Source organism: Oncorhynchus tshawytscha, linkage group LG07 (assembly GCF_018296145.1).
Source record: "Oncorhynchus tshawytscha isolate Ot180627B linkage group LG07, Otsh_v2.0, whole genome shotgun sequence".
Taxonomy (NCBI): domain Eukaryota; kingdom Metazoa; phylum Chordata; class Actinopteri; order Salmoniformes; family Salmonidae; genus Oncorhynchus; species Oncorhynchus tshawytscha.
In genome coordinates this window covers 30,710,437-30,727,814 of record NC_056435.1, presented here as the reverse complement: position 1 = coordinate 30,727,814, position 17,378 = coordinate 30,710,437, and the positions used below count along the sequence as shown (strand labels likewise).

At 41.8% G+C, this 17,378-nt stretch overlaps 1 protein-coding gene across 1 annotated transcript in view; it reads right to left on the bottom strand.

The window, feature by feature from the left end:
- Positions 1-17,378, bottom strand: part of foxp1b (forkhead box P1b) — a 123,398-nt gene that overhangs the window by 79,388 nt on the left and 26,632 nt on the right. The window contains 1 exon segment of the mRNA XM_024426829.2: positions 10,451-10,611. Coding sequence (XP_024282597.2) covers positions 10,451-10,611 — 161 coding nt within the window.

The window sequence follows — 17,378 nt, the reverse complement described above, 5'->3', positions numbered from 1 at the left end:
GCTAGTACTTTCACAGCCATCCCATTACATCATGTCAAGAGATTGTAAACAACTAAATAACAACAGCGCAGTGGAGCCCACAGCTAGAAAGCAACACAACACAACATGCATCCCTGTGTTCCAGAGGGGCTCCCGCCCGGCATCCTCACAGTGGAGCCCACAGCTAGAAAGCAACACAACACAACATGCATCCCTGTGTTCCAGAGGGGCTCCCGCCCGGCATCCTCACAGTGGAGAAAACATTTGTTTTTATTTGTCCATTTAAATAATATCTATCTTTTTTTAAGAGAGAGAGAAAGAGCGAATGAGGATTTATACTGGTGGTGCTGTGGGTGACTATTTATGGCAGCCGTCATTCACAGGATGCTGGGGTGCCATCACTTTTCTTTATGATGAGACATCACATCGTAGACGCAACATATCATTCTCTAAATGGTATACAACCATTCAGTTGCACACGCAGGTCCCTCGCCATTTGTCTCTCAAATAGAGGCCACGTCACTCCCGAACGCATCGGAGGTGATTATTAAATCACTGATACATACGTCGATGGGAGACGAGACAAGTCAAATCATCCAATGTGCTCTGAAAGGAGGCAGAGTGAGGGTTCACACAGACATATATTTACCTCTATAGGTAATCCATTGATTTTAGGAGTCAGTTATTTGTCATATTGTCTTTTCATGATAGCAAGGGAAAATCATGTCGAATGCAGACTTAATAATGTCTCATTGTCCATTCCACTACTCATAACCTGCCACCATACAAACCCTGAGAAACGTGGTCTCCCTACCACCACTAACAGCCTCTACGTTTATTGAGATCCTAACGTCCTGCGTGTAGAGACCAAGGTCAGTTCGCCATGTATCTCCATTACAGCATAGTGACTGTGCTGAATGAAGCCGACACACGTCTGTGCTGCTCATTTTTATGGCCCATCCTACAGAGGCCATTTCCCAGCTAGTGAGTGCAGCATAAGCATTAGGATCATAGCTAGCGATGCTGGGGAGACTGTCAGTGGTGTAACGGGTTAAAAATAAAAAGAAGGATTTCCCAAAGCCTCTGCACTCCCAATGTTACTAACCAAGGAGGTTCAAAAGTCACACAAAAAAAGCTCACTGCTCTATTCTTCGACAGAGAGAATTGATGTGTAGAGCAGGGAAACAAGAAGGTGGGGGAGATAATAGAAAAATCTCTCTGGTTCTTTCTCAAGCACCTTCATCACCATTTGGCAGCTAAACCGTTTAGAGGCATTCTGAGCCCTTTAACCCAATGAGTCCCACCATAACGCCAGTGTGATTTGGACTTCTAACCCCTTTTAAACATGGTGTTTTTTCTATTTCTTCTGCATACCAACCATTAGTCTGTGTGATTAACGGGAGCTGAGCTAGAGCGATGTTTGTGAAACAAGGGCGGATCCTGAAGGGGTCCGGGGCCGTTTTTATTTTTATTTTTTACAAAAACTTCTGAAGAGTCCGAATGGTTTGATCTTCAAACTACTAAAAGCTATCTATGAAAAGCTGAGACGCTCACAAACACGCACATGTAACATGTTTATGATGCTCACGAGCTACACAACAGCCATTAGAAGGTAAGCGGTTCTTCTACATAGAAGATCATAGGAAATCCCAGGACATAGTGTCTATAATACTGTAATAAGCTCACATAGTTGCAGACAGGTGTCCCGCTGACGAGGCGCCTAGCCCTTTAAACAGCTTGGAAAATTCCAGAAAATAATGTCATGGCTTTAGAAGCTTCAGATAGGCTAACTGACATCATTTGAGTCAATTGGAGGTGTACATGTGAATATATTTCAAGGCCTACCTTGGTGCCTCTTTGCTTGACATCATGGGAAAATCAAAAGAAATCAGCCAAGACCTCAGAAAAAAAATGGTACACCTCCATAAGTCTGGTTCATCCTTGGGAGCAATTTCCAAACGCCTGAAGGTAACACGTTCATCTGTACAAACAATAGTACGCAAGTATAAACACAATAAGACCATATCCACAGTAAAACGTGTCCAATATCGACATAACCTGAAAGGAAGAAACCACTGCTTCAAAACCGCCATAAAAAAAAAAAAGCTAGACTACGGTTTGCAACTGCACATGGGGACAAAGATCATACTTTTTGTAGAAATGTCCTCTGGTCTGATGAAACAAAACTAGAATTGTTTGGCCATAATGACCATCGTTATGTTTGGAGGAAAAAGGGGGTGGCAGCATCATGTTGTGGAGGTGCTTTGCTGCAGGAGGGACTGGTGCACTTCACAAAATAGATGGCTACATGAGGTAGGAAAATTATGTGGATATATTGAAGCAACATCTCAAGACATCAGTCAGGAAGTTAAAGCTTGGTCGCAAATGGGTCTTCCAAATGGACAATGACCCCAAGCATACTTCCAAAGTTGTTGCAAAATGGCTTAAAGGACAACAAAGTCAAGGTATTGTAGTGGCCATCACAAAGCCCTGACCTCAATCCTATAGAAAATTTGTGGGCAGAACTGAAAAAGCGTGTGCGAGCAAGGAGGCCTACAAACCTGACTCAGTTACACCAGCTCTGTCAGGAGGAATGGGCCAAAATTCACCCAACTTATTGTGGGAAGCTTGTGGAAGGCTACCTGAAATTTAAAGGCAATGCTACCAAATACTAATTGAGTGTATGTAAACTTCTGACTTACTGGGAATGTGATGAAAGAAATACAAGCTGAAATAAATCACTCTCTCTACTGTTATTCTGCCATTTCCCATTCTTAAAATAAAGTGGCGATCCTAACTGACCTAAAACAGAGAATTTTTACTAAGATTAAATGTCAGGAATTGTGAAAAACTGAGTTTAAATGTATTTGGCTAAGATGTATGAAAACCTCCGACTTCAACTGTAAATGAAAATATTATTTTTGCTGGGGTCTCTGGACTGACAGGGTTAATGGCCCAATGTAGCCGTTTTCATTTCAATATCAAATCATTTCTGGGTAACAATTAAGCACCTTACTGTAATAGATTTCCATTAAAAAAACTGCTTCTCAAGCAATAATTTTGCTAGGACTGTCTAGGAGTGATCCGAGTTGGGAAGGGAAAACTGAAAACTAGCTGTTATTGGCAGAGAGGTTTGGAACTCTCTTTGTTATTGGTATATTATCCAATTTAACGCATGGTGATGTCACCATGGAAAGCTGAACCTCCTGCCCATGCAAATCTGCTGATTAGAAGGTTCTGTGTAGATAGTTGCAATTTCCTGAAAATGCTATCAGGAAATAACACTGATTACATTGTTTCACACTTTTACAGTGTTAGTTTCATCAGCTGTCGTACAACATGATACAAAACACACACAAAAAAAACAGAATTTTGACTGCACTGGGCCTTTAAGAAACAAGCGGCAAGCACATTCTTCACAAGGTGCTCTGGGGAGCAATATCACAGGCCTGCGTGCTAACAGACGCCTGGCAGGAGTAAACAGGCGTTTTGCTGCCATCACTTTGCTCCCCTCCAGTCTCCAGCTCTTCCCTCTCTGTCACCTGGGCCCAGCCTGCCCAGTCTCAGCACTGAGGTCTGACGCCGTGAATGAACATTGACGTCTGTTATCCACAGTGATGCGTGTAGATTATGAATAAGACATAAAAAGACAGTTTCACTACACCGCTTTTGCATTAGCAGGCTACTCTCTCGATTGGTAATGCCCTCCCCCACCCCCAATACACACATATACACCCTTTCTATCTGTGTACTATTGTGGCCTCTGGAGCCCCAATAAACGCCTTAATCTGAGGCGAATGAAGCTACAAGGATTAGGGTTTTATTGAAACAAATAAGTGTTTTATTGGGAGAAAGCCCCAGTTTCAATTTCAATACCTCGTTTAAACCTTATCTGCCAAATCCTTAGGGCCCATTCTATGTTAATTGGATCTACATTGCACTTGCATTGGGGGTGTTAACATGCACAGCCTATGAATATTAATTACCCAGAAGTTTTCTGTGGAGAAAATACTTTCCTGATACATATTAATTCTATGAAGTTTTTAAAGTAGAGCTCTCATTAAAAATGTATAAGCCCTGTGCTTAAATGTTTTCCCAAGACGACTTGTGTATCTTTAACTTGATCCCTAATAAATTGGGCCAAATTGGCCATCCTAAAAGACTAGTTTCTCCGAAAAAGGCATTATTATTCAACTCGATGTAAACATTCCATTCCACTGAATAACGGGTTTTGTTTAAACAGTGTTTTGACTATGGCTATTAAAACCTTTCATGTTAAGGCCTGTACTTTCCCAACCCAAGCCTCCCGAGTCCCTGTTAAAGCGGTTACTTGTTTACACCGCTAAACACACAATCTGCTCAACAATAACAGACCAATACCAGTGTGTGTGTGTGTGTGTGTGTGTGTGTGTGTGTGTGTGTGTGTGTGTGTGTGTGCCTGAGCACATGTGTTTGTGTGTGTGTGTGTGTGTGTGTGTGTGTGCATATGCGTGTCTTGACTGTGAACATGTGGGGTTTGAGGGGTAGGTTTGTGGGTATGCGGGTATTATGCATTTAGTCAAAAACCCTCGCAACGGTTCAGCCCTTCCAATAAGCCATTGAAAACTGAACCAATACAGACGTGTTTCCCTGTCTGCCTCTCCACACCAGCTGCTCCAGACACCTGCTCAGAAGTTTAGAGTTCCCCTCTTCAGCACTAACACACAGACACGCCATCAAAGACCATCCGGGCGCCACACAATGAGAGCCACTTCACGCTTCCTAATGATACCAGCATACAGGCGCATCATTTACATAGGAAGCAGTGGCCACACTGACCCAACATAACACACTTCTGAGGGCTTTCTTTAAAGAGGGGCGTGGAGGGGTGAAGGGGGAGGGGAGCACCGTTACATCATCCTGATAAATACGGGATGCACAACAATACACCTTCCACTCTACTACACCCCCTCCCCTACACACGCACACACCGCTAACTCCTCCTTTAATGTCTTTTTCCAGGCGCTGACTGTTTGACCTGAAATCCATTATCCCCCATGTTTCTTTTCATGTGGCTGGGGTGAGCTGCAGTACAGTAGTGAATGACTTACCTTGCAGCGCTGCTGTCTTGTTGGGGCATGGGGGAAGTGAAGAGGCTCTCTGATTACCTCATTGTGAAACAACTCCTCAGACCCCCCACCACCCCCCACCCTCCCCCGCCTGCCCACATGAAACAGGTCGGGGAGGGGGTGTAAACAGGATGTCAACCCATGGAACAGTCAACTATTTTAAACTCTGGGGTATGGCATGGTATGCACACATGCAACGTGTACTTCATCTCTTTCTGCTGCTGCATGCCCGGCGGGCTGAAAGGACATGCTGGAGGTAGACTCAACAAAATGGATGAGTTCATGAGCTGGCCATTTTGGAATGTAGCCATAGGGAGAGGTTCTGCTATTGAGGTTACCTTCAAAACACATGAAGAACAAAACTAAACAAGACATGACAAAAGGCTTCAGAAGTCATACCATGCTAGACTAAACAGATCTCTCTTTCCCTGGGAGAGAAATATATTGCATGTAACAATTAACTTGACTCAAAAAGCAATATGGTTCAATTGCGGAAGGCTTAGGCCTCGACAAAAACAGTGATGAAGTTTTATTTTCTACAGGTAACTGACAAAATAAAGGAAACCCCAACACAAAGTGTTTTAATAATATGTTGGGCCACCACGAGCCAGAACAGCTTCAATGCACCTTGGCATAGATTCAACAAGTGTCTGGAACTCTATTGGAGGGATGCGACACCATTATTCCACGATACGTTTTTGCTGATGGAGGTGGAGAACGCCGTCTCAGGCGCCACTCCAGAATCTCCTCTAAGTGTTCAATTGGGTATACTTTGAATCGCTCATTTACTCAAGTGTTTCCATCATTTTGGCAGTTACCTGTACATACAAGCACAGTACTGTTCAATTTCCACCTCCATCAGTATGATTATTAATCAGATCACACGTCAATTGCCAAACCCACCAAAGAAATTCAGCCTGTAATAAAACTGTCATCCGCTCCACTATAAAGACAGATGTTGTGAGTTGTGTGATAACATAATTAAACTGTTCTGTGAGGGATTCCATAAAATTATTCAAATTGGAAGAGCACTATAATTTTACCAATAAAGCAATTTAGGGCAATATGTAGTGTCATAACACTGATGTTATCCGTTCCCCCAGATTTACAATAAGTTGCAGCCCCTACCGTCCCTAGCCCGATCTGACAGACATAAAGCAGTGTGTATCCTTTCAACATGATCCTCTCTGAGATGGGGAGTGTGTGTGTGTGTGTGTGTGTGTGTGTGTGTGTGTGTGTGTGTGTGTGTGTGTGTGTGTGTGTGTGTGCAGCAACCCTCAGCAAGGAAACACATTGAGAGAATAATGCGCCATAGCTCTTGGACACCAACCACACAGAGAAACCTGCCCTTTATCATACGCATTAGCTATGCAGCACTGAGCAGATATACAGCTATGAGAAAACACAAAGATGCTCAATTCAATTCAAATGTGTGGTGATAAAGGAGCGTTTTCTCCTTTCTTGTAATGTATTTCAACTGAGGAAGCTGCTTGTGGTTCTCTTCCACTGAACTCCACAGTCGAGTGCACACAATCAGCAGCCAACCATCCCAGCAGTGTGAGGGCTGCTTTGCGCTCTCCTTTGACCTGATGCTGTTAACCTCTCTCATCTAAGTAGTCTCCTACTGAACAGAACAGAGGCCTCAGCAGCCCTGGCCCTGCTGTACTGTACCTGTCTGTCCTACAGTAGTCTGGAAACGGGAGAAAGTCATGTGAGTCTGCTTATCGCTTAGCACTTCCTCCTCTGGTGTGTGCACCTCAATGCAGAGTTCAGCGACGCGACGGACGGACGGACAGGCTGAGCTGAATGCGTGTGCGCACATCTCGCTCGCACATCTCGCTCGCTCTCTCCCACCATGTCCATAAGGGACCTTGTAAGGTTTGCATTATGCAAACAGCTAACCTGTGCCTGCTCAGCTCTTTCCGCTGTTACGTGTGAAGAGGCAGTGTCGTCTCTCCCTTTTGCACACGCAACGCTACAGTACGGATGGCCCTTCTCCGTCAGAGAGGGAGAACAAACTCCCATCATGGTTTGCCTTATCTTGTGACTTGCAAAAAAAGCTTTAGAGCATTTGTCTGACAAAAAAGCCTGGATGGATGTTTCTGCAAAAGATGAAAAGCAATGCTTCATCCGGCTGTTGTTCTTTTTCTGATAATATTGTTGGAATGTATTTTGTATCACTGAGGAACAATGATATTTAAGGAATCTCTCCAACTTGATTAAAAGGACACTTCTAAGAGACAGGATATTAATATTTAATAGTCCACAGTCATATCAGCTGAACCCAATTCCTAGCAGAATAATCAATTGTTTTGCTCAAACATGCAAGAGATTACTGCCTAAATGAACCATAAATCACTACCAACAGCAGTATATGTAGGAACTTGAATGTGCTGGATGGAGTCAACAGCAGCACAAAATACTGCAGTATCTAAATGTTCAATCGCGTCATCGCTGTGACTGCCTGCCTGTTGATGTGGCTGGCTGCATCTGGTCTGTTCTATTATGTGACTTCTCCTTTGGCCATCAGAACTTCCTCTTGCAAGATCAATAACAACAAAACAAACCGAAAAGCCACACATTTCTAGCCATTGCATAAACAGCCCTTTTTTACATATTTGTCTTCATAATTTCTATCATCATTCATTTCCTCATGAAAGGGACTTGGTGAAAACCACAACTTCTGCACAAGCAGCAAGAAAATTTAGCGACAACATTTTTAAAAAAGTATAGTGTGTAAACCTTATGTTTGGTTGACACAACATTACCCGACATTTATCTACCAAATGGGTACATTTTGGTTCAAACAGAAAATGTCCATACAGTGAATGGCTTTAGATGTTTGGGCTGATTTCAAATCTCTGAACCGACATCAACAAAGCACAAGCAGAAACATCTGAATGATCCCCAGACTTTCTAACACAAAAGCAACAAATAAAAGTTGCACATGGCAAAAGCCTAGATGAAATTGCTCAAATATGAGCAAATAAACACTCAAGCTATTTCTCATAAAAGAAAAAGAGAATAAAGATTTTGTTCTCCAAAAAAATGCCAATAAGGGGGAACTACTTAAATTGTAGATTTAGATAAGCCATGCGAGCACCTTACTGTTGAGGTATTCCAGCCCAATATTTGACTTACTAATAAAGATGTTTAAACCAAGCTTATGGTCCACTTCCCCCAAATCTGACTGGTCGACAAGATGAATTCCCCTGTCAGAATCAAGATGATCAAACAGATTACAATTATTTTATCCCCTATCTTTATTAATGAGCACTGTCTTTCATAGTTATGTTCCCTAATAAGAATAAATGATATGCCACCCCCAGGTTTGTTGTTCACCCTGACTCAGGGGATGTATTCGCACTTTGAGTCAGAGAAAATTCTAGATTGATTTCTGCATCACCAAAAGGGAAATGGTGTCTTGGATGATTCCCAGAGAACAAAGACACAGAAGCCCACATGTCTGTCAGGTTATATTAGTGCAACCAGCAAAGAAAATGGAAACGACAGACTGCAAAATGCCACAAAAGTAAAAGTTATCAAGTAATTGAGCGAAGATCTTAATGCCCATGCGACAATTAACATGGTTCATGATGCATGAGTGAAAATCCTGGGTTAGCCTAATGGGAGAATAAAAAGACAGGCGCATTTCCCCCAGAATCCTCTACTGGTAAGTACCCTATCAAAGGAGAGCGTCAGGAGCGGAGAATGAGACATCTCGTCCTTCATCCCAAACCATGCACCATTTATCACACAGAACAATGAATCTATCCGCCTTCCTCTCTCCGTCCCCATCATCAACCGCATGGTACGCCACAGAAATTAACCATGGGCTTGGTTCAAAAGGACAAACAGAAAACATGTGCTATTCAAATGCACAGGAAAACAATTATACAGGATTAAATTCACGAGTAAAGTTGTTGATTCTAAATTGTTTTCATAAATGACTGATCTGAGAGAATCATTATTCCCTCCATATGACTTTAAAATAGAGACCAGTGCTGGATGGTTGGCTCTATTCTCGGGATAAGGATTTTTTTTTCTCTCTCTCCTTGGTGTCAAGTGCGCATCCATGACACTTCCCTGCTCTCCCTCTCATCTGCCTCACATTCATCAAAGTTGTAACCCCTGTTGTCTTTGCAGAGCGAATCAGAATGCGCCCCTGGCAAAGAATGAAGGAAAAGTCAACAGGAATTAAGTTTCAGTGCAACTGTTTACTCAACTGTGGCTTGCAGTTATTGAAATTTTATCCACGGTTTTGTGTGACTACTGCAGTAATGAATTCAGTATGGCTGTGATTTTCTCACTGACGACATACTCGTTTTGAGCTGGAAAAAGAGAGGGAGACAGCTAGAGCAGCAGTGATGGAGGGGAGATAGGAGAGACAGACAGCTATGTGGAGTAGTGGGCCTACAGGTCTAACACTGAGACACAAGTAGAGTACACTACTTGGGTTTTTCTATTACTGCTGCTGGAGCTGCTGGAAAGCATGCATTTGCAACTTTGCGGGTGTTAATGTTACTGGCTTGCAACAAATATGTAATTTTTGGCATATTACTTCAAATGTGCTGTACGTGTTCAGAGGCTAATTTTCATTTTCAAGTGCTTCAAATGAATAAGATTGTATTATTTTCTTTGAGACAAAATGCATGATTTAGCATGGGACCTTACAGTATACCGATGTTGATAGATATGCTGTGACAACAGACAGCAACAAAAGAGGCTGTACATCATGACTAAACTGCTCCTGACAACAACCCCAGTCATTCTGTGATGGCACAATAGCATGAGACACAGTGATCTTTTCAATGCTGTTTCCTTAAACACACTGTCGCGTGGCACACATAACACTGACACCAACAGAAAGAGCTTGTCTGTTTGCCTCAAGTCTCAGATGGTGAAAATGTTTTGGGCTTTACTAATAATAAAGCTACCGCCATTCTTCGGGCCTCATTGGTCGGACACAGAGGAGTGTGCCATTAGTTGTGAGTGTGAGGCGTGTTTACAATGAGCCAAGGGAAAACCCGGTCAGCACAGCACTCAAACTGTCAGAGAATCGTGTGGCACCCACACACTTAAAATATGTTGACCTACCTTGATAAATATTTCACCAAAATGCAGATGCTGCATGCTACAATAAACATGTCCGCACCCAAACAACACAATCACTGAGCAATCTCCCCCCACTCTTAAAAAAAAAAAAAATCTAAAACGCCCTCGAATATACATAAATGATTATAATAATGTGTTTATGCACTTTGGGACAGGATTAAATATTAACAGGCACTTTAGAGGTGGGCTAGGGACTGCTGTTCACATGGGTTCATAACGACAGGTGTGAAGGGAGGAACCTAGTTGACCTGGTGCTGCTGGAGATGGATCAGGTCAGCTGCCGACGGGGTCGTCACGCTCCCGGGCCTCGCGTCCCTGGCTCCGCCCTCCACGCTCGCTGCTCCGTTCTGATTGGCCGGACCGTTGCTTGTCGCCTCTGTCCCAGATTCTTGCATCATGACTTCAAAACCTGAAGGAGCAGAGAGTAGGAGAAAAATCTTCTAAAACAAGGCACAGTACAGGGGAGGGGACACAGTACATTTCAATCCGGGCCACACTTTTCGTCCACTTTTATTACCGGTTTTCCTACTGGTTCATGCATGTCTGTTTCTTGTTTGTTTGCTTGCACTGTATTCAGCGAAGCAAACACACGCACACACTCTCATAGACTCTCTTTCCACTGGGTGATGAACTAGTGTCTTGTTGTGTCTTTCCGGACCAGATACTTTACAAATGACAAGCCCATACTGGGTTGGAGGGAGGAGCATGGCTCAGGTTCTGTTAGTGTTCTCCTTCACGGCTGTGTAGAAGGCAGGGGATCGAAACACACATCTTGGAAGAACCCAACCTCAGTAAGGCAAAACAGAGGAGACCAAGAAAACACTCACCCTCACCCTCACAAACAAAACACTTTCTATGGAAATGGGTATATTTACTTGTATGGTCCCAGAAGAACCACTGCAGAATGGCTTTTTAATGGGAAACAGGGCCAACGGGTGGGCCTGCCTGCCAAAGGATCTCCGCGAGAAACATCAATTTTAAAACCGAGTGAAAACACTGAAAACCTACAGGGGCCCTCAATTAACACCAACATGAGTCTACCAAAAACATGTTCTGTTATTACTTCATTTTAAAGAAGAATATGCTGTATTACAAAGGGCTATACACTGAGTGTACAAAATGTTAAGAACAGCTTCCTAATATTGAGTACCATGCCCTCATTGTCCCCCATTTTGTCCTCAGAAAAGCCTAAATTTGTCGGGGCATGGACTCTACAAGGTGACAAAAGTTCATAATGTTTTGTACACTCAGTGTATATGCTCTATAATTGCATATATTTCAATCTTTTTCTAAATAAACTAGATGGTAATTTAACAAAGTAAAATTGGGGACTTGCTTTGGCTCTTAAACTAATTTTTGTGGTAATGGAAGAAGTGTTATGATTTTAGATTCGAAAAACACAGAAGAAGTCAAAGATTTTCTACACAGTAAATGTTGGTCTAAGTTGTTGGGAAAGTGGTTAAAATGTCAGTTGTTTTTAAGGAATTTGGTATTTTGGCAATGAAGCCCTTTATCTACTTCCGTTTTAAGGAAGTTGCTAACTGGCGTTAGCGCAATAGCTAGCACAATAACTGGATGTCTATGGTAACAGCTAGAAAGCATGCTAGCTGTTACCATAGAAGACCAGGCATTGTGCTAATACTAGTTATCATTGGCACGCAAAACTTCCTCTAATGTCCTTCATACTGGTCGCAGATACATAAAAATGGTATCCACAAGTTCATCTGACTCAGGGGAAGCAGGTAAAGTGCTTCATTGCCAAAATCCCGAAGTATCCATATTTCAGATTTGAATAGAAGTCGTATGTTTTTGTCTTAGTTTTTGGGAAAGTGGTCAGAGTAACTGATGTGTCAAAAGTCACAATAGGCCTTTTCACACTGCATTGTTCTTAGCCACGGGCTATCCTTAGCTCCAGGCTAGGCCATGATGCATTGGCAATTTTCTGGGACAGTATCGCTGAGCAATGTTGCCAGCAATGTTTGCTGCAACATTTTTCCATTGAAAATGATAAACTTTATATAATCTGGGGAATTTAGATTTGATCAGCAGCACAACCTAGTGGGCAATTTATAGGAATCCTCCAATCAGAGTGCAGATATTGGTCATGTGATTAGTATGCCGTTCTAAATTAATTTGGGAAACATGTTGGCAAAAGAAAATCAACTCCCCTTTTGGAGTGAAATGTTGGCCATTCACGTCTCAAACGTGATCCACATCAGGAAGCCAGGCGTATGTCGCACGTCACACTTCACTACTTCACAGGAGAGGCATTTGAACACATTTTTTATTTGTTTATACAGTACCAGTCAAAAGTTGACACACCTACTCATTCAAGGGTTTTTCTTTATTTGTACTATAAACTATGAAATAACACATATGGAATCATGTAGTAACCAAAAAAGTGTTAAACAAATCAAAATATATTTTATGTTATAGATTATTCACAGTAGCCACCCTTTGCCTTGATGACCTTTTGCCTTGATGACAGCTTTGCACACTCTTGACATTCTCTCAACCAGCTTCATGTGGTAGCCACCTGGAATGCATTTCAATTAACTGGTGTGCCTTGTTAACTTCTTCGATATAGGGGGCGCTCTTTTAATTTTTTGGATAAAAACACGTTCCCGTTTTAAACAAGTTATTTTGTCACGAAAAGATGCTCGACTATGCATATAATTGACAGCTTTGGAAAGAAAACACTGATGTTTCCAAAACTGCAAAGATAGTCTGTGAGTGCCACAGAACTAATGCTACAGGCGAAACCAAGATGAAATTTCATACAGGAAGTGCCCCAGATTTTGAATGCGCTGTGTTCCAATGTCTCCTTATATGGCTGTGAATGCGCCAGGAATGAGCCTACACTTTCTGTCGTTTCCCCAAGGTGTCTGCAGCATTGTGACGTATTTGTAGGCATATCATTGGAAGATTGACCATAAGAGACTACATTTACCAGGTGTCCGCTTGGTGTCCTCCGTCAAAATTATTGCGTAATCTCCAGCTGCGTGCATTTTTCCATTTGGTTCAGAGGAGAAACCAAACAGCCACAAATGATTTATCATCGAATAGATATGTGAAAAACACCTTGAGGATTGATTCTAAACAACGTTTGCCATGTTTCTGTCGATATTATGGAGTTAATTTGGAAAAAAGTTCAGCGTTGTAATGACTGAATTTTCTGTTTTTTTTCTTAGACAAATGTGATGAACAAAACGGAGCGATTTCTCCTGCACAAATAATCTTTTTGGAAAAACTGAACATTTGCTATCTAACTGAGAGTCTCCTCATTGAAAACATCCGAAGTTCTTCAAAGGTAAATGATTTTATTTTAATGCTTTTCTTGTTTTTGTGAAAATGTTGCCTGCTGAATGCTAGGCTTAATGCTATGCTAGCTATCAATACTCTTACACAAATGCTTGTGTAGCTATGGTTGAAAAGCATATTTTGACAATCTGAGATGACAGTGTTGTTAACAAAAGGCTAAGCATGTGAGCCAATATATTTATTTAATTTCATTTGCGATTTTCATGAATAGTTAACGTTGCGTTATGGTAATGAGCTTGAGGCTATGATTACGCTCCCGGATACGGGATTGCTCGACGCAAGAAGTTAAAAGTTCATTTGTGTAATTTCTTTCCTTCTTAATGCATTAGAGCCAAGAACAGCTCAAATAAGCAAAGAGAAATGACAGTCCATCATTACTTTGAGACATGAAGGTCGGTCAGTCGCAAAAACCATCAAGCGCTATGATGAAACTGGCTCTCATGAGGACCACCACAGGAAAGGAAGACCCAGAGTTACATCATATTAGTTTAACAGTTTTTTGGTTACTACATGATTCCATATTCAATAGGCAATCATTGTAACTGACGTGCCTAGTTAAAGAAAGGTTAAATAAAAAATAAATACGAAAATATGTCTTCACTATTATTCTACAATGTAGAAAATAGTAAAAATAAAGAAAAACCCTGGAATGAGAAGGTGTGTCCAAACTTTTGACTGGTACAATATATAAAAATAAAAAATATAAAAAAACATTCAAGTTTTTGTGTAAAGTGCTAGGAAAGTGGTCAAAATATCAGTTGTTAGTAAACAGTAAAAAGAAAAGAAAAAAAAGATGTGTTCATGTGAACACAACTGTATCATTAGATTGGTAGAATATATTGTTGTTCCAATAGATAGTTGTTCCAATTTCAGATTTGGCAGAGAAGTAGAGGAATATTTCTAAGATGTTTAATTTATTCGGAGAGTGGTCAAAGTAGCTGTCAAAAGTGACATTGTTTTCAGTGAATAGAATAGAATGTTGGGAGTCATGTCACAATGCGACCTTTAGAATGCTGAGGAAATCCCATGAAAGTGGATGGAGTACATCAAGCTTAATAACAGTTGAAAACTATAAAAGATATCAAAAAGTTGTACACAAACAACTTAATCCAGAACGGTATACACGTTTTAAAGTTTGATCTGCGTTTTAAAGTTTGATCTGCTAGCTTAAATGGTGTAGCATGGGTAGCGTTCAAAATAATAATAATAAGAAGCATGACGATGATTTAAAGTGGGAGTTACTCAGTTACTCAGCCGTACCTGCATGAAAATTCTGGACAAATCATTTTCTATTTTTCAAGTCCGTACTGCTTCTGATTTTGGTGATACAAAACCCAGACAGACATCCCCTCACCCTTCAGCCCCAAGCTCATACCCCCACTCCCTCCCCTCTCTCCTGGGATGAGTATGAACCGAACGACACCGATGCTTATCTGGGGCTGTATTCCTGAAATCAGTGGTGAGATTTACATCTTTTGTGTTGGTCACAAGCCTCACTGGTGCGGCGGCGGGCGACACGTCTAGTCGCCCAATTCCAGAGAAGTTAATGAAGCTGACCAAGTCAGGCAGGAGTAAATTAACTTGGCTGATTAATTATTTATATGAAGCAGAATAAATGCCCTTAAAACACTGGGCCTAATCATGAAAGGAGTTGAAAATGGGCATAAATGCAGATTTATAATGTTGCGTTTAAGGCGTGTAATAGGGAGGCCAGTATGTGTTAATGTGTACTCAACAGAGGGGCTGAGTCTCCTGAGATCCCCATCCAAACAAGAGACACAGCAGACCTAAGGCAGAGGGGCCACCATTGGGGACACTGTCTAACAGACATCAAATGTCCACATCTATTATGAGTAAATAAAATAAGCAAGATCACAACAACAATAAAAAATATTACAGACACTACTATTTTTTGTGTTGAAATAAAGAATAATTTCTCTACTATTATCAAGTAGCAAAATCAGTAGCTACCACTATAATAATCAATACCATAGTGCACTATAATTTTAGATGTCTCTGCTTTTCTTGCAGGCAGAACATCCCAGTGACTCATCAGACACTGTGGTCTGCATTGGTTCATTTGTCATGTCACACCACCCACTCATCTCATTCTAAGCCCCTGCCTCTCTGTCTGCAGTTTGGGCCGAGGCTATGGGCTGTGTTCTCTGGATTGGGCGCTCTGGGCTGGGTCCTCAAGCCTCCAGCTCGGCCCACTCTCTCTCCAGACAGATGTTGACCCGGCTCACCCCTTCAGTCTGGCACAGCCTCACTCCATAATGGGATTTTCTAAACAAGGAGCGAGCAATAGGAATACTGTGGGATGGGAGGGAGCCGGCTACAACTACATCTGCAGGGCCTGGCTGCTCAGCTCAGCTCATACAAACTCTCCTTCCTTCTGAAACACCAATTAGAAACACACATTCTCAGGCCAAATGAAATGTGATTTGAAATAAACCACATGCTGACGTTATTCACCCCCACTTCTTTTTCAAATAAAATATGTTTTTCCACACATAGAAAAGAATTGACTGAGTCTGTTTTTTTTTTCTCTCTCCAAAGCTACATAAAAGGCGGAAAGTAATGGCTATTATGCACGCACTGTCATTCCATGCAAAATTTTCATAATTATAACGGAAAGGCGTACATTTCCAAATGCATGGCATCTCCAAAAGTAATCAAGAGAATGAGCCGTGGGGCTATTTTAATGTATGCAAAACTAGTGACCCACAATAAAGGAGGGGAAGGCTACAATGAATGCAAAGTAATGCGCGCATGCTTGGAACCGGCACTGACGAGGGGCGGCTAAAATTAACACACAATTAATTTTCGAATTGACAAACAAATGAAACCCATAAATCTACTTTCTCATTAATATTACCACAGAATAATTCAAAGCTACAATATTGCAAGCAAAATAAAGAAGGGTAAAAATGAAAATGGGAAATGTGCATTATCCATCATAAATATCAACCAGATAGGAAAGAGACTTATTGGAGAGTTGTCTGGTGACAACAATGTTAATCGGAGCAGCACTGAGGCAGATGCACAGAAGCTTCATGTAGACTAGCAGACACAGGCAACTAGTCTACCACAAGACAGGGCCCTAGTTTATTTATTTTTTGTTTGCTCAGGGAATGGTCCAATCTGTGATGACTCAAATAGCTTGCTATTTTACTTAATCCATTTATACAATGATGCATATTCAGGGGTAATTATGGGTCAAGTGTCTCGCTAAGGGTACTGTACTTAGCAAGGCTGGAACACACACACACACACACACACACACACACACACACACACACACACACACACACACACACACACACACACACACACACACACACACACACACACACACACGAGGGGGCAGTTCATGAGAAACAGGCCTGCTTGTTTATGAGGCATGTCAGCCCTAAATATAACAACAAAAACAAAAAGCTCTAAATAACTGATATTCCAGGAGATTAGAATGAGGCAAACGGCGGTCCACAAAACAGACGCTTTGCTTCTCTGTTGATCATCAGATGTCTGTTCTTCTGGAGGGGGGTGGTGGGGGAATGTCTGGTTGCAAAACACAACAAGTGTTTGGAACAAACAGTGGATCATCAAAAAAGGTCAGAGTTTCTGTTTGTTGGTGTTTTGCTTTTGTTCCTCTAATATGGGGAGTACATTAAAAACACAGTCACATGCAACGCCCACCTAAACAGACAGGTTCAGAGCATGGCACAGCACCAAGGGCTAATCAAGCCTGTCAGTCTCGTATCGTATCCACTCACTGCTCCACGCCGAGCCTCAATCTAATTCAAACGCCTTTCCCTCGCCATGGCAGCCTGGAATTCAAGAGCTCGATTCAGT